Source organism: Pygoscelis adeliae, unplaced genomic scaffold (genome assembly GCF_000699105.1).
Source record: "Pygoscelis adeliae isolate BGI_AS28 unplaced genomic scaffold, ASM69910v1 Scaffold94, whole genome shotgun sequence".
Taxonomy (NCBI): domain Eukaryota; kingdom Metazoa; phylum Chordata; class Aves; order Sphenisciformes; family Spheniscidae; genus Pygoscelis; species Pygoscelis adeliae.
This window is the reverse complement of record NW_008824547.1, coordinates 1,089,306-1,106,933: the sequence shown is the minus strand read 5'-3', so window position 1 is coordinate 1,106,933 and position 17,628 is coordinate 1,089,306. Positions and strand designations below refer to the sequence as shown.

Below are 17,628 nucleotides of genomic sequence, written 5' to 3'. Positions count from 1 at the left end.
TATTTGTTGTGCTCGATAAACGTTATCTTCCCCGCGGGGGAAGCGCAACAGCAGAAAGAAGGTGGTTATGCCTGACACGCATAATAGTCACAGCACGCTTTGCGGTATCTTAATTTGGAAATTTTGCAAGTGTTTCAATGTAGAACCGTCTCCGTTTCTTGAATCTTGCGTGCTGCTGTGGTGGGCGTGCGTTCCGTGCGTTACCTGAGAGCTACTTCACGCTCCAGGACGCATAGTTCTTGTTCTGGTTTCACAATCGCTGGTACCATTAAATAATGACCATGTGTGTTTGAGTTGCATACCGAGATTGCGTCATTGCTTTGAGTGTGCGTTTTTATCCCCTTCTATAACATGATGGTAATACCTTCTTTTACGCTTTTGTGATCTTTTTTGTGTGATGACGCTTCAGCTGATAGTCTGTTGTATTTTATGTAGAGAATTTCATGGTTTTGGAAGTGTATAATGCTATTTGTTAAAATCTTGTAAACGCTGCGTCCTGCCAAAATCTTGCAGTTAGTTAAGCATGGAAAGAAATGTATAATCATTTGCCTTATTGCTGGGATGCTTCCAGTTCAGATAGTTAAATTAAATTGGTTCAACGGTAAAAAAAAAACCACCAAACCATACATAATCTTCCAGATTCTTTCCAGATCACTTTTGACTGGCAGAAGGAGTTTGTGGGTGGTTTTTTTTCCTGTCAGTGAAGTAAGTGGCAAGCTCTCTACGTCTCTCTTTTCATCTCTGAGTTCTTTAGATATGTCATTGTAGCTACATACTGACTGAGATACCATGCTTGGTTATTAAAGCGTGATGTACGGTTTTATCTTTTTAAGAGAAGGAAACATTCACTACGTTCAGAAGCTGTTTTGACACTCCTGGTGATAGTGTGCTGTGCCTTGTGTAGGTATGCACTGGAAGTAGGAAGTGACTGACGTATTTTTTCTCTTGCAGGTTTGCGGGAAGCTTATGCTAATAAATAAAATAACAAGAGAAAAATGACATTAAGGAAAGGTATGTGTATGTGCGTGTGTCTAATTTTTTAAAAATCTCTTTTGTACTTTTCTGAGTTTCCCAATCTTTCTCTGGTTATATTGATAAACTTTTTTTTTTTTTAATTTTCAGTGAACATTTCCATCCTTATAGTGGCTGTTGTCATATTTTTGCTAGTTCTTCATCGTAACTTCCTAGGCCTCAGTGACTTCTTGAAACGGGAATTGTCAGGTATGTTGGGTTGTTTTGTCTTTTTTTTTTTTTTTTAAGATTGGTGGAAAAGCACATGCTCTGGCCGGACAGAAACCACCACGTTACTGAAATAATGTGTATGATAATGATCAATCCTTTGCATAACAAGGTATAATTTTTGCACTCTCTTATGAGTAGATCTTTTCCTGTTCTCATACCCAAGGAACTTCAGCTTGGTGGGCTTGTCTGTTCTTGCTGTCCTGTGACTTTTCTCGGTCAGGAAGCCAGGCGAGATAGCAGTAAGGGTTCCTTCTGGCTTTAAGAGTCATTAAGATACGATTCGGTTTACTTAGCAAAGCCTTTTCATTTTTGGGAGTACGCTTTTAAGAACTGTACATGGTCCCACAGAGCCTCTCCATGTCCCAGTTAACTGCCAAGTCCCAGTTTGCTGCTCCTGGGAGCTGTTGCTCCTGGGTAGCAGTTGTATTGGTGCTTCCCAACAGCAGTTGAATAGGAGCCTGACAGGCCTTAACCAGGAATCAGTTGAAGTCAAAACTGTTGAGCTCTGTCATCAGAGAAAGGCAAACAGAAGCAGAAGCCCAGCTTTGTGAACAGCAGAATATTGCCCACAAACTGCCAAGTCCCTGTTTGCTAAGTTCCTCAAACTACCTAAAATTATCTAATATGTAATAGTCTAGATCACCTGAAAGGTACCGGTGGTGTTATAAAAAGTGTGGGTAGCGGGCAATTTGCCAGCTTTTACAGGTGATGTGGTCTAGTAATAAATTTCAACGCTGATCTCCTATCTGCACACTATGATTATAAATTCTTGTAGTTTCAGCTTAGATAATGTGGTGTGATCTGTGATCCCTGGAATAAACGTGGGCTGTACTTAATGCCTTGATCTTTGGCGGGAAAAAATTCGCAACGGTGACTTTAATGTAGAATGTCTCTTTTCTTCATTGGTTCCTACCTAAGAGGAAAAGAAAGTATACGAAAAAGAGGGAAGGGTGATGTGGAGAAGACTAGAAGGTGGTTAGGGTAAATGGGAGGGGGAAGTGAGTGAGATTATAGACATGGCAGAGGGGACTAAAGGTAAGCGTGGCCTACTGTAGTTTAAGCCTCGTTTTAGTACCTTGTTTGCTGTGTGTGAATATGTACAGTTAAATGTACGTGGTTTATTTGTAAGTGTGATGTTTTCCTATTCATTAACATCTCGAATTCTCAAGAGCAGGTGCTATATTTTAAGTGTTTGATACTGGCACACTGTAATCCACACCTCAGCTGAGACATCCAAGTGCTCGCATAGCAGAAATAATTGAAGATGTCAGGAATTGTACCGTGGTAATACTGTTTGTGTTTCATTTGCATAAAACAAGTATGTGATGCCATTTGTACTCCACAGATTCAAATCCATTAGGACTTCAGCCTATAGATTTCATACCCGCAGCTCCCCAGAGGCTGGCAGATGAAAGGAATGATAAGGAGATTTCTGTGGTTATTGCAGCATCAGATGAGAGGCTTGGGGGTGCAATTGCAGCCATGAACAGTATTTACCGTCACACCAGATCCAATGTGGTTTTCCATATCGTTACTATGAATGATACTGTGGATCACTTGAGGTAATGATCTTTTCATTAGATTCCCATGATACTGTAAAACTTAAGTATTTCTGGGAAGAGCAAGAGCTGATTTTCCCTGGAACTGTACTCCTCTAAATTGTTTGCAGTTCTATCTGCTGCTGCTTATTGCAGCTTTTTGGCAAGGCTGCTGTGGGGAGTCCTACAGTCCTTCCTCTGGTAATGTTTCAGGGATGGAAAAGAGCCATCTTTTCCAGTGGGGTTATATCCAACCAGTGGGGTTGAAGTTTGTTGGCGGAGGGCTTGTAACACTTACTTCCTCCATTTCATCTAAGCAATTCAAATGCTGGCAATGAAGTTTCTCCATTTTTCTAGATTGTTCTTTGATCCTTTTATTTTTACCCACATCCGTTCACACTGATATTTTTTGTGAAGGACCTGTGATAACAGGACCATGTATTTCTAGTAAAGTTAAGAAGCAACCTCGTACCTTTCATGTGTCACAGCTGTGCAGTATGCCCCTGCAGTCATACAGGACACCACTGACATCAGCCATGGATTACATTCTGTGTGTATGTTTGTTGGATAGGGAAGCGAGTGGCCAGATCAAGATCTGCATCACTGTCAGTTGGAGCTCTTGCTTTTCATTTGATTTCGTCTCATTTAACAAAATCTGCGCCTTTCTCCTGTTTGCAGGCTGTGGCTAAGTAACACTGCTCTGAAAAATTTGAGATACCGAATTTTGGATTTTGACCCTCGTGTCTTAGAAGGGAAAGTACAAGTGGATCCTCAAAAGGCAGACACCTTAAAACCAGTGAGGATGATGTTGATTACTTTTTTGCAATTATTAGTTAGTAATGATATATTTTGATACTGGTTTTTGAACACAACTAGAGATCAAAACCAAATCTATTGGCATAGAAGCAATCTTTTATAATCAAATTCCTAAATTTCAGTAAGAATAAATTTCCAGATAGTGAGAGATGGATTTGAATATCTACTGTGCATGCCTAGTATAATTTTTTGCTGCTAGCTACAGTGAGACACAGCAGCTTCCATGTCAAGCATGCCAACACCTCAGAGATACTACAGATATATGTGGAGAAATAAGAAATTCTAATACAGACCAGTTTTAAAGTTAGTTTATCAATGCACAAATTCATAGGAAGTCAGGAATTGATGGAACGTGTTTATTTCAAATAACTTCTATGATATTGCTGCCTATTTTACTTCCTTGATAGAAGTTGTCTTGGACATTAGTGCCATAGATAAGTGCCAGGAGTATCAGTCAATTTCACGTTTATTTGGACAATTTTTCATTTAATTCCTCACTTCCCTTGCTTTCTTGTTTTCACAGTTAACCTTTGCGAGATTCTACTTGCCCAATTTGGTACCTCATGCAGAGAAGGCCATCTATGTGGATGATGACATAATAGTGCAAGGTATGGGACCTTTTCTTAGCCTTTTGCCACTGGCCTTATGCTGAGGTTAGTGTGCCATCTCTTACAGTAACCAAAACCTTCTACTTCAAGGAAAGATGTAAAAAGTTTGTAAATATGAATGAGTTGGATTAAACTGAGTGGTTTTATCTGCTGTAGCAATGGACTGAACAAAAAGTCACTCGGCGCTTAATCAGGATTGCTTTTAATTTTTCTGTGCTTGCTTCCGTTTCTCAGATGATATTCTTGAACTTTACAACACTCCATTGAAACCTGGACATGCAGCTGCATTTTCAGATGATTGTGACTCAACCACTAACAAAGTTGCTGTCCGTGGAGCAGGCAATCAGGTTAGTTTTATTCTGATTCAGTGATAACAATACTATAGATCCCAGGCTTTGGAAACAGGCGCTCGTTTTTAATGTTCTTGCAGGCTGACTTCCAAATGCAGTGAACCTAAAGGTGTGACTGTCCCTACCCAAATCAATTTACTCTGATGTTTGTGTTACAAATGACACCTGCAGTTTCTGTTTAGGCACAGTAAAAGCACTTTGAATTTTTGCTGTGCTTTACAATGAGAGTGATTCCCAGTGTGGAACCGCAGGAGGTCTTAGAACATCAGAGGGAGATATAAAAAGTACTTTTTCTGGGAGTGGTACCATATGAATAATATGGTATTATTAAGACCATGCAGCGTTCCTTAAAGTATGTCGTTTATATAATCATATCTTTAAAATGTTAGATCTCTTAAGCTTTCTTTCTCTTGTGTTAAAGGAAGGGGTATTTGCTTTAACAACTTCAAGTTATGCTTGTCTGTTGGGAGTTGCGCAAAATTTTTCTTTAAATAGTGATTTGACCATATTTTAAGCTAATTTCTAATCTTTTTTTTTTTTTTCTCCCAGTATAATTACATTGGGTTTCTAGATTACAAAAAAGAAACCATCCGAAAGCTTGCCATGAAAGCCAACACCTGCTCTTTCAATCCAGGAGTTTTTGTTGCCAATTTGACAGAATGGAAATTACAGAACATCACCAAGCAATTGGAGAAGTGGATGGCACTTAATGTAGCGTAAGTACCCCCAAGCTGGGGCGACAGCGGGTCAGGGATTGGGTTATGGTGATGGCATTTAATTGTTAAATGAAGGGCTGTCAGTGTGTCTGTGGATTCCTGTCATGCTGCAAGTGAAAATCAACTGATTTAGGGCCCCACAAGCATCCTTTCCCAACTTCTTTTCATCTTCTCTTCCAGAGAGGAACTTTACAGTAGGACTCTGGCTGGCAGCATCACGACACCTCCACTGCTAATTGTATTTTACAAGCAACATTCCAGTATTGATCCCATGTGGAATGTCCGGCATCTCGGTATGTATGAAACATTTGTGACACTGCTCCCCCAGTGTGTTTTTCCAGGTCTGTAGCTGGACACCTAGTTGATGATGCAGCAAATGGACCTTTTCTTCCCCTATTTTATACCTTGTTCTTTAAGAAACACTGCTTTGCAATACCATCTTGGGGCTTGTGGGCCTGATCCTTCATGTTCTTTTTTGAACTGCTAGGGGGATAGTTCTTGAATTGACTTATTTTCAAATTACTTCTCATTTTCCTTTTCTTTTTCCACATACATATTTGTCTGAAGTGGTCCTAGGTGTTTCCTCCAAGATTGTTGAGAGGAGCAGACATTCATATCTGTTCTGCTACTGGTAAAACCCCAGTGCTGGGAGAGCTTTCTTAGGTTTTGTTTCCAGTGAACAATACATAGGCTGCTGAATACATCTGGGTATTAAGGGGTTTTAAAGAACTTGGAAGTTAAGGCAGTACATTAAAATGGATACTGAGACAGATCAAAGTGGCGTTCAGTTGCACCTGATTATGTTTTTCACTTTGCCCTGATTTCTGCCTCCCATATTATCTCCTTTCTCCATAAATGACAAGATTTCCTTTGTTAAAATCCTTTGTTTTGAAGTTGCATGTTGGTGTTTCTGCTGCCTTTATTTCAGGCACTAATGCTTCTTTTTCAATAAAAGGGTCTAGTGCTGGAAAAAGGTACTCTCCTCAGTTTGTGAAAGCTGCCAAGCTGCTCCATTGGAATGGACATTTCAAACCATGGGGAAGAACAGCTTCATACGCTGAAGTCTGGGAGAAGTGGTATGTCCCTGACCCTACAGGCAAGTTCAGCCTGATCCGCAGACATTCAGAAGCCTATGAAGCAAAGTAGAGTCAATTCTAATAACTGATGGCATTTTCTCAGGAAACGTCTGGAGCCAAGCAGAACTTTTTTTTTTTGCCAACTCGTATTACAGAGCAGCCCTTGCCTTCTGAAGCACAAGGTGATGCACTTATTCAGGTGCAGTTCTGAAAGGCACAGGTCCAAAGGAGACCCACTTCGCTTGTGTGACAGAAGATGCTACTCCAGCAGCACTGCAGAAAGCAAGGGAGGATCTCCACAAACTAGCACTTTTGTTAGTTCGTTTCTGTCTGTTGTGCATTCTTCTGCTCTTGACTACAAGGCTTCTAGAGGAGGAGCATTTTTGTCAGCTACAGAAAGAAACAGTTTCTAAGAACAAGATACAACTTCAGCTGGTGCTTGCACCATGCAAATCTTGCACAGCAATGTACTGTAATTAAGAGCTGCTTGGGTTTTGTTCTGTTTTGTTTTGTTTTCTTATCCTGTGAAACAGTTTCATCAACAACCCTTTCTTGCATGAAATCTCCCAACCATTTCTGTGTTTGTCTTGCAGAATTCTGCAAAATTGAATCGTTTTTTTTGAAAGATGAATTTTTCAAGTATTATTTCACTATGCAAAGTGGTTTTAACTGCCAGTGAACACTAAAACATTTTTTGTAAAAAACTTTGTTCAAAAATAAAAGCTAATTTTAACGTGTCGACTCAAACCTCAGGTAAATGACAATATGATTCTAGTCTTGATCTGATATATGAAGTGTGTTTCCTTTGTACTTAAATACAGTAGCAAGTGATTGAAACTACAGTCAATTGATCTCATCTTTGCGAAAGCAATCTCATTCTAAAATTGTGCAAAATGTTTATTTTGGGGATCAGGCTGTATGAATTGCAGACTGATTTTGTTATTGTTAAGTTCCTCATAGTTCTCTCAAGTGAGCATGGCTGTGCTATAGAAGTTTTTCCCACTGTGCCTTTCCCACTCCGGCCCTTTAAACTCTTCAAGCGAGATTCCTGTGCCCTTTTGCAGCCGGTTGCCCATCGCCTTTTCTATCCGTAAGTTGTTGGTTTTTTTATAGTTGTAGTGCTAAGTTTGAGTAGTGGTTATTATTAGCTGATATACCCCAGCAGCTATCGTGCCAGCTATTCCATTTAATACAGGTCTGAACTCAAGTTGTCATTTTTATTCAATAATCCTGCTTGTGAGCAATCCGCAGTACAAGATGTTTAGCCAGAAGGCTTTGTGTTAATGCAGGGACAGGCTCAGTGTTGTGTGGTCTGACATACAGGGCAGCAGAGAGCTAAAGGGCTCGTTCATGTGTACGAATACGGTTTTAGTACTGCTTTATAATTTAAAAGGATTTCCAACTGCTTGACTCACTGCAGTCGCTGCCTATAGTTCTTGTTTCTGTCATGGATGCTGATCTGTGATCATTTGTTTTCCTGGGTTTTGATGAACAAGAACCATTTTTGTCCTTGAAGTGGTTAGGAGTAATGCAGTAAGTTCAGTTACCAAACTTTGAAAGATTGTACTGGATCAGCTGACACCAGCTTAATTCTGATGACCAGGCTGTGTTTTAGTGGGCTTAGATAAACTGCACGTCTGTGTCTGCACTTCATTCATTGATGCTTTTTAAGCTGCCTAGGAGGACTGTGCGTCAACATACATTTAGGTAAAATACAACTATCTATTAAAGAAAAGAACACAGAAATCAGACTTTTAAGAGGAAGAGAACAGGCACAGAGGAGGAAGATGCTTGGTGTCAGGCGTTTATTCTAAATGCTTAATTTGTTGAGCAGCTGCAGGGCCTCTTGGTAATTTTCTTGCTACCCTAGCTCTGCTATAGGCTGAGCGCAGTAACATGTTCTTACTGCACAGGGCAACATTTTGCTTTACAGTTACCAGTTGTTGCCATGTATAATAGGTGTCATCAGGAAATATGTCTTTTGTTCAAGAGCACCATAAGAAGCATGTTCCCTAGTGAAGACAGATTACTAAAACATAATCTCAGTTACCTTTTCCAGTGAAACTTCTGAACATATAAGGCAGTGCTTAGATAAAATACCTTATGTCTAGCTGAAATAAGTAGCATCTTCTAGCGAACCTTTACTTATGCAAGTTCTACATTTTGCATAAGTATACTGAAAACTTACTGACTGAAGTCACACACTAGGGGTACAGTCTCTGTAATCCTCTAGGAAAAACAATTAAATTTTATGAAGGGAGGATGAAAACTTACTTTGAAATTTAATTGCTTAAACATGACTAGAACTAAACATTTACCATTTTTTTCAAAGAAAAATACAAAGTGTTTATCCTTTTGAAACATCTTTTTATGTTCAGAAGTCTATTAGGAAATTTTTAAAATAGGCTTTTATTTTAATACAGGAAATAAAGTTTAGGACTTAAAGCTGAATACAGTCAGTTTCCTAGACTTGTATAAAATCTGGAACAATCAAGGGAGATACAGTATTATATACATTTTTTGACAGTAATAATTGTCAATCTTCGAAACAGCGCTGGTATGCAGCATTCCTCCAACTTTTGCTGCAGCACAAGTTTTCATGACTGTTCTGAAAGCCAGTAATAAGTCTCCAAACAGCGTCTTCACACATAATTCATTACACATAGTCTGTATTAAAATCGTAGGCATCATCTTCATCTGCTGTCTTATCCAAGCTGAATGATAGTGAATTGGAATGTTCACTTTCTGAGAAAAGAAAACGACGTGTTAGTGAAACCAATGCAAGTGCTAGAGTACTAGAGACTGTCCTTCAAGCCAGGGTTTTTAATACAGACCTGCTATCTGCTTTTCTGAATTTGTAGGATTTGTTTGTCGTTTTCCAAGTTTTGCTTTCCTGGTGACCTGAACTTTGGTTTCCTACAAGTCAGAGAGGTCAGACATATGTGTTTATTCAGACATCACTAATGAAGTTTCCCATGCAAATGAAAGCTAACAGAGACTGATGTGGATGTCCCCTTGTAGAGTTGGTCAGGAACGCACTGCCTTAGAACTGACTCAGAACAATGTTGTTTCCTTAATTAAGCAAAAAGCCCAACCCTTATCTCCAGGAGAAAGACTTTTTTGATTACTCCTGGTGGCTCCCTAGTGCCTACACATTCTCAGTTTACAGCAACCCAGTACTCACTGGGTACTTGGTGTCAGGATCTAAACAGATAAAAGAAGCCTAACGAAACCCTTATTTACCTCTTTGACATCCTTTTCTTCTTCTTCTTCTTCATCGTCTTGATCATCATCACTTTCTGTGAAATCCTCCTCCTCTTCTTCCTTCCCCTCCTTGCTTGTTTCCAGGTTTTCCCACTCTGATGCTACCTCTATCACTTCATTTTCCTCTATTGTCCCATTTGCCATACCAGCTGACTGGAAAATGATGCTACTTGCTGGACTGGGGTATTTTAAAGCTGAGAAAAACATAAGAAGTGTCTGTTAAGTCACTGTTAGACAGTACCAGATGTAATGCCCACCCCCTGAGAGGACAGCCATTTTAGGTCAGGGCTAGAAAAAGACAATCCTGCGCCCTCCCTTCCACAAGACTCCCACATAAGCAGGTAGAACAAAGGACAATTCTCTGAGAATAGCTTTCCCTGAGGCATCTACAGAAGACTGCTAGGAGCTGAAAGACTTGGATTTGAGTACAGATTGCACTGAGTAAAATGTATTTTGTTGGCCTAATTAGCCAGTGTTTATGTGCTTGTCAACATTCTTTTCCCCTGTTTCTTATTTAGGAAGGTTAGGTCAGATGAGCAGAAACTAAGAACTAGCAGGGGTAATTTGTGTTAAAACAGCACACACATGCACTGTTCTGTTGCATCAGAATCCATTTCTTTCTTAAAAGGTTCATATTCACTGCATATTGGCAAAACTATCATATAAACCCCAGGAGGACTTCCATTCAAAATCTCCCATTAAAACTACTACTACCACTCTTAATGGTAGCAGTGCATTACAGTAACAGTCCTACCTTGAACAGTGTTGTTGTTTTCTTCTTCTAGGTTCTTTAAATTAAAGCACTCCTGCATTTCAGCTATTTTGTCTTCTGTAAGGTATGGTGGTGGTCTCTGAGATCCTGGAGGTTGTGAGTGGTAGCTTATTTTAGCTCTGGGAAAATAAAATACAGCATTAAAAAACAACCAAAGATAACATAGGTAAATCACTGTATTTAAAAATAAAACCCAGAGCACAAACCTCTCAAACTCTTCAACCTAACTACTCATTTATTATCATCTGTTTAACAGCCCTTAAATAGCTATTTAAATTTGACTCTGAAGTTGTCAGTAGCAGTATTAAGTGGATAGCCCACTCCTGAGAGGAAAAAGAAATGGCATACTTTGTCACCACAAATCATCTGCCTGTAAAATCATGAGCTGTAAAAGCAGCTGAACCACTTGAGCAAGGAGAAGTCACACTCAATTACTGAGTTACATTTATTCCCACCCTCAGAATATAGGAACCACTATAAATTTCTACAGAAGATTTGCCATATCCTTTCACGTCTGTAGAAGAGGACTACATGCTCTCAGTATTTGGGAGGAAGGCAAATTCCCGTAACAGAGTTATAGCAGAAGTCAGCAAACTGGCTATGGAGTAACGTGCAACGTGCTTTGACTCTTTCTATGCATCCTTCACTACTTCAGAAAATTATCCATGGATGGTGTTCTCTAAATCTGCTAGCCAATCCAGCTCTCTTTACCAAAGTAAAATGTGAGAAAGAAGAAAAAAACAACAAAAAAAGCAGCCTCTCCTTTCTAAGTACTTCTCAGGACTCGGGAGCTTCTGCTGTGCTGGATTAACGACGTGAAAAAAGGTGAGCAGCATAAAGCAAAATTCATAGCATACGTACCCTGTCCAGTCACAAAGTAGTAATTTAGCTATATTCTCTACGTCAGGAACACCTCCCTTTTTCAGCATACCCCTTTTCTGGGCAAGTAAAGTTAAAATCTCCTCAGTGTTCCTGAAATCTGGGATACTATAGTGCATCATTACCTAGTGCAAAAGAAAACGGTGCATTCAGAAAGAGATACCCACTTTTCTCTTAGTTTTAGGAATAAAAAAGCAAATCAAATTGGGTTACAATGAGGATGAACAAGTATGTGAAGAGCCATTTTTCTCTTGCATGTGGGACTAAACATTACAAAGCAAAATGCCTACTTCATCAACAAATTCATCTGCCATTCACCCATACTAGTGGGTGTACAGAGACAGCACACTAGTTTGTGAAAAAAGTTACCACAGAACTGAATGGGAATTAGGCTTAGGCTAATCTACTTGAAACTAGAGTGAAATCAGAGTTGGATCTGAGGTCTTCACTGTAGTAATAGGAAGCAGTCAGAATATCTTCATTTTTCACTCTGTGATACTGTGATGAGATCTTAAAAGCCCTTTAAAAGGGTTTTTTAAAAATTAGAAAAGTTATTGGGAAAACAGACTCTGGCTGACAGGATCCTGGCATGTGTTTCTGCTTTCGGTTTATAAGGATGAAAGATCACACTTAGTGTTGGATACAATAACCAAAGTTTGCTACTCTTTATGGTTAGGGGAAAGCAGTGCAAAAGCTACCAGAACTAGTTGAAGTGAAACAAGCTTTGGTTATTGGCCTAAGAAACCTACAGAGAAGGCAAATGCAGTGAGAGGTGTGGAAAAAGATGGAGCTCACCTGCTGTTTACTGCAGTGATTTAGAATGGCATCTACTCCTTCAAGCACATCTGCTGAGCCCGATTCTTCAGTGTCTATGATACTTCTCAAGGCCAGAGCCAGGGCACTGTTGGAAGGATCTGCAATTATACTTGGACTGTCTAACATCTTGGTCTGCTTATCAATGTGCACAATTTGCATGGACCTATTCAGAGAGAGATGCACTGTGAGTAGATAAAGACAAATCAACTAGCAAAGGACGGGTAAAGGTGAGGGATGCAAGACACAAAGCTCAGCGTTGGACTGAATGCACTTCATACAGAGTCAGTTTCAGTGCTTTTTCATCATATGCTTTGCGTAGGACAGAAATCTAAACGTACAAAAAGAGCAAGTTTATACACTGTGTTCCCTCGTGACAGCTTGCATCACACAGATCAATGTCTTTCATCCTGGCAAACTGAAATGTGCATTTAAAACTGCACACAGGGGCATACTTTGCCCTTAATGGATGGAAGTTGTACACAAGTGACAAATTCAAGGTAATTGGAACACAACAACAGGGAAATGAACAGGTTTTTATCAGACTCAGCTTACTTGGTAACACCTCTTGCTAGGCCAACATTGCAAGCACGAACTCCTTTAAGACTGTTGATTATGCTGCTCTTTCCCACATTAGGGAAACCTGAAGAAAACCACATAAATCCTTGTAAGTTAAATAAGAAAATTCAGCCTATGTAACACTGATCAAAACTGCTTCTTCCAGGTGTCTTTGGGTAAAGTACATCTTCAGTGTGAGATCAGAGTTGGATCTGAAGTCTTCACTGCAGAAGTAAGACAAAGTCTGTATCCTCATTTCTCACACCGATAACAAAAGGAACATGGAAGAAATCACTGAATGTAACACCACAAATCTTGCCAGACAGGAGGAAGGCAGTGCAAGCTGCACGGTATGTAACCTGCTTCTCTTGTTTCCCTAAGCTGGTGAATCAGCTAAGGCCTCACACAATGTGTCTTCCACAGATCGCATACACTAGATGCATGTAAGTGCAGCATAGATTGCCGTCAAGTACTGAAGCATTACTGAAGTACTACAATAGTGAGTCTTAGGTGAAAATAAAAACAATGACTAGAAAGCCCAAAAGAAAGTTGTGTGTTAGTTGTTTCACCCAATTTGCAATACAGGATACCAAAGCTTTATGGGAGGAGAAGGAAACTCTCGAAATGCTTACCTACTACCCCAACCTGAATGACTTTGTTTTGAGTCTTGCCGTGCTCTTGAAGAAGTTTCAAAAGGCATTTGCTTCCAAAACATTCAGTGGTTCTTGATAAATCAACACGAGCACGTCTTTTTGTGAACTGTTCCGGCTACAGGATTCAAAGGCAAAAAAACCCGCATGGTCAGGTGCTATTTAGGAAGACAAATAACGTATGCTTAGATTTATTTACCTACTGTAGTGTTTCCAACTCCTGTCCTCTATTAGATGATATTAATGCATTCTTCTAAACAGAAGGAATTAGTTTAATAAGAAATTCGCTAATCAGTTAAGTGACAGTAAAAAAGGTAGCCATCAACTACTAAGAGAAAAAGGAATGTGAACTGACTTACAGGGCTTGTGATTTCAGTTCAGGCCGTACTGCAGATTTTTTGTGTGACCATAAAATAACCATGTATGTTCAGATGGTAGGATCCTTAAATCTGCAAATTCACTCAAAAGGCTTCAATTTTTTGAAGGATTTCAAAACCTGCTCTCTGCATTGCAGTTTCTGCACCATTTTGCAGGAGGGTATATTTCACTATGCTGTTATCAGGGTTAAGGTGTGTGAAGCATTATGTATTAATACACGTGTAACTCAAATGAGCATCTTCAAAGAGTTGAGACTAGGACACAGGGAGCTAACCCCTTTATACTTTTCATGAAATAATGTCAGATGCTACCTTTACTGATGGCCAGAGTCAGGATGAATGCAGTAGCATCGCCTGCACCACTTTACCTACAAAACAATTCAGATGTAACTGGTGCAACCATCCTATGTAGAACATGAAAAAAATTCTCATCTTCCTCCCCTCGCTAAACTCCTTACAGTTAAAAAAAAAAAAAAAAAGACTTGTTTTTACTCTAGTCCAGCGTCCTGGGCACAAAAAACAACATGTATTTCAACAGCAAGGATTCCTCCACAGTACCACAAAGCTTAGTCAAAGTGCAAAGGCATATCCATCAGTCACAGCAGTACAATCAAGGGGAAAAAGGAATTTTAAAGAACAAGAGTTCCTGTTTCTCAACACATATGATTGCAAACACATATGACACAGTCACGAGGCAGCCTGCGGTGCTTTTACCATAGTCTTGTCCTTCATCATTGTTGCCGATTTAAAAGCAACTGTTGGAAACTCCTTCTTCAAATAATTCAACCATTTCTCTAAGTTCTCCTTTGGCACTAAATCTGGAAAAAAGAGCACAGTCCTTTCACTCCTGTGAATCTTAAATACCACTGTGTGGAGGAAATCTAATGTGGGATCATGAACCAGGCTGTATTTTGTCCATTTAGTATGTTTCTTTATGACAAATAATGTTTGGCTGAAAACTCTAGTGAAGTACTGGGTATGTTCCCCAAAGGCACCCAGTGTTGCAAGTTTCAGTCTTTATTTTCTGCCTCAAGCAGAACATACCACAATGACATTTTTGGCCCCTGTATCAGGTTTTTAATGCTGGGGTCTTGCTAGGAGACTTTGGCAGAGAGTGATGTTCTGTGAAGGATTATCCCATCATCCCTGCACAGGCTACTCTACTACGAAGTTCCCTTTGCTCTTGCTGTCACTGTTGGTATTTCCTTTGCTTTTTTTGCTGCTGCTAACCCAGTAATCTCCAGCCTTTTTAGCTGGTTACACCTGCTTTTGTGTGGATTCTTTCAAACAGCAACAGAAGCGAGAAAATACTTCCCAAAGCCAAATTTCAAATACGACTACTGCATTGATTTGCTGATCTTTAACTCAACCATTGCCTCAGCGGGGACCAGCATTGTGACCTCTGCCTACTCATCTACATTCACAAAAACGTTAAAAATTGTAAGATCTTTAACTTCCATCAAATTTGGCTGAAACTGGCCAATGCCCTCAGAAGTTATTGCAAAAGAAAGGGGCTAATGTGCATTTACCTGTCTATGGTGTTTTCTTAGCAAACTAGACTAAAAGGTGGACAAAATGTGACCCCTTCAGTAGGGCAGCGAGCTCAGAGTTGGATCTTATGTCTTCAATGGAATCTCAGATTCCTTTAAAATCTTCTTCATAGCTCACCTACCACAGAACCACACAGTGACCAAGTAACACTTCAAGAAAACCCGTGCTTCTTACCAATTTTGTTCAGAACCAACAGTAACTTTTTGTCTCCTCCAGAACAAGTTACAGCTTGCTCCAGTTGAGGACACCGGCAGCCCATTGGATCTCTTGCATCTAAAACCTCTAGAACCACATCTGAGGCCTCAATCACCTAGGTTAGAAAAAAGAGAGAAGACTCTCAAATCAGACACGACAGACCATTTGACAGATGACAACTCTGAAATAGCTGTGGCTTACAACAGTTACTGTTGAATTTCATAGAATGATTGGTGAGGTTTCGTAAGACTGCTCTTGTTTGAGCTCTTTTCTTCTGAACTACAAACCAGAAAGCTCAAGCAATTTTCAGCTTTTTTGTCCAAAGGCAAGAAATCCTTAGACACTAGCACCTCACTACTACAGGAGCTCTCTGATCACTCAGTATGTACTAACATTGGCCCAAGACGTCTAATGCCTCAAAGTGCTGGCTGGATGTCTCAGTAGCTCACACCAGACAAGACTGAAACCCTCATAGTTTCTGTTGCAAAATCCCTTACTTCAGTGTTGAAGTTTATCACAAGCAACCTTTATACTCTCTAGCAGCTGCACAGTAATGCAAAAAAGGAAAGTAACAAGTGGTCTCGTTGCTGACTCTCATTAAATTATATAAAAACAGTTGAAACATCTCACCTTCTTGAGCTCCCTGCAAAATGATTTCTTTGAATTTTTATCCAGCAGTTTGTTAGTCTTTGCTTTAGATTTGCCAGAGGATCCCTGAATGCGAATAAAAATGAAAGGGAATGATTTAACTGAGAATTAGTGTATTCTACTTGTGTGCATATACAACATGAAAATGTAACGCGTAACATACTGCTTAAGAAGATGCAGTTTCAGGATGACTTTTATTGCTTCTGTAAGCTTCAGAGAATCAAAATCGTACCAGACACCTACCTTTCCCTCTGCTTTTTCCTTGATTTTGGCTGCATTCTTTTTAGCTTCAAGCTTCCTCTTCTTTTCATGCTCTTTCTGTCTGTTGAGTTTCTGCTTTTGTTTTAGTTCTTCAAGCTGATTGCAAACAAAACCCCAAGCCAGATAAAACACATTTGAAGGTGGTAAGAAGACTGTTCTTCCTCCCCATTTACTTATTTCTGACCGAAGTTCCAGAGACAGCTTATTTAGAAGTCATGGCTGTCCAAGTGACACTGGGAACTTTTTTTGCATCCTACCCTGAAAAGAATACTGTTGCCTTCAATTGCCTCAAAACCAGAGGCAACACATCCATTAGCTAGATCCCAAAGTAAGAGCCGTGCAGCAGCAACATTACAACTGATAAGGGTGCTGCTCTCACGTCACATTACTCCACGCTGCAGACACCAGACCCTTATTTTCTGTATAATCACGTAACGCCAAGACTTAACTTTTTGCATTCTGATGGGACGTCTATGTATCTTAGCATCACAGGCAATTCCGATTACATTAAAAATGACACTTCCAGCATGTTTATACACGCAGTGATGAGACGAAGGTTAAAAATAATTGTTACACACTGTATAATGCTGGAAATAAATATATTATTTTTCCAAAGTACATGTCTACCAGGACCATGTATAATCTACCATGATTGCACCTCTGGGCGTGCACATGTGCACGCAACATACACACAAAGCTTCCTAGAAGATAGGAATGGTCTCAGTTCTTGTCCCCTTTACCAAAATTGTATTTTACCCTCTGCTTTCTTTGCTCCGCTTCCCGTAGAAGCTCTTCCTTAAATGGTGCAGCACTGGGAACACCAGGATCTTTCTTGGGCTTTTTGCGTCCACGTTTTTTGGCCTCCTTCCTGACTTTTCGGTGGTGTTCTCTGATCTGAAGACAGGAGCAAGAGTATTTTCTCAGTCTAAGGCAAAAAAAAGGGATGCATCCCTCCTATTTAGAGATACAGAGTAAAAAACGGTACGTTTCTGACTTTAGATTGAAGTGTTTCAATTGCATAATGTCTCATCGTAAAGCTACACTTGAACGTGCCAGCCCAAAATAATGCCAAACGTAACGACGTAAAAAACCTACACTCCTTTCTACGTCATCCTTCGGCCAGCGGTTAACTGGAAAGCAAACTCCTCAACACTCAATATAACATCCTGATCGTGTACGAGTATACGTACAACATGTTTCTGTAGCAATATATAAAAAAATGTCTTTAGTGTTAAACTAGTTAGCGTGGAGCTTTAATTAGAAGCAGACACCCCCCGCCCCCCGTCTTCCCCCTCGCTCCGTGGGGCAGGGGCG

The 17,628-nt window shown here is 39.9% G+C and overlaps 2 protein-coding genes across 2 annotated transcripts in view; one reads left to right on the top strand and one right to left on the bottom strand.

The window, feature by feature from the left end:
• Nucleotides 1-971: 971 nt before the first annotated feature.
• On the top strand, nt 972-7,990 carry GLT8D1 (glycosyltransferase 8 domain containing 1). Its single transcript, XM_009321803.1, has 9 exons — nt 972-1,011; nt 1,123-1,221; nt 2,588-2,804; nt 3,459-3,576; nt 4,120-4,204; nt 4,439-4,551; nt 5,104-5,270; nt 5,451-5,563; nt 6,226-7,990. The coding sequence occupies exons 1-9, from the start codon at nt 996-998 to the stop codon at nt 6,414-6,416; spliced, it is 1,119 nt and encodes a 372-aa protein (XP_009320078.1). The 5' UTR covers nt 972-995; the 3' UTR covers nt 6,417-7,990.
• A 1,012-nt stretch (nt 7,991-9,002) lies between these two features.
• Nucleotides 9,003-17,628, bottom strand: part of GNL3 (guanine nucleotide binding protein-like 3 (nucleolar)) — an 11,281-nt gene continuing 2,655 nt past the window's right edge. Inside the window, exons 2-12 of the mRNA XM_009321852.1 lie at nt 17,071-17,208; nt 16,036-16,119; nt 15,385-15,520; nt 14,374-14,477; nt 13,265-13,400; nt 12,630-12,717; nt 12,057-12,240; nt 11,314-11,386; nt 9,590-9,804; nt 9,181-9,262; nt 9,003-9,091 (exon numbers count right to left, since the gene is read on the bottom strand). Coding sequence (XP_009320127.1) covers nt 9,003-9,091; nt 9,181-9,262; nt 9,590-9,804; nt 11,314-11,386; nt 12,057-12,240; nt 12,630-12,717; nt 13,265-13,400; nt 14,374-14,477; nt 15,385-15,520; nt 16,036-16,119; nt 17,071-17,208 — 1,329 coding nt within the window. The remainder of the gene's footprint in view (nt 9,092-9,180; nt 9,263-9,589; nt 9,805-11,313; nt 11,387-12,056; nt 12,241-12,629; nt 12,718-13,264; nt 13,401-14,373; nt 14,478-15,384; nt 15,521-16,035; nt 16,120-17,070; nt 17,209-17,628) is intronic.

Coding starts and splice junctions, on each gene's coding strand:
- GLT8D1 (XM_009321803.1), top strand. Junction 4,552..5,103: donor TCCGTGGAGCAGGCAATCAG/GTTAGTTTTATT, acceptor TTTTTCTCCCAG/TATAATTACATTGGGTTTCT. Junction 5,564..6,225: donor GTGGAATGTCCGGCATCTCG/GTATGTATGAAA, acceptor TTTCAATAAAAG/GGTCTAGTGCTGGAAAAAGG.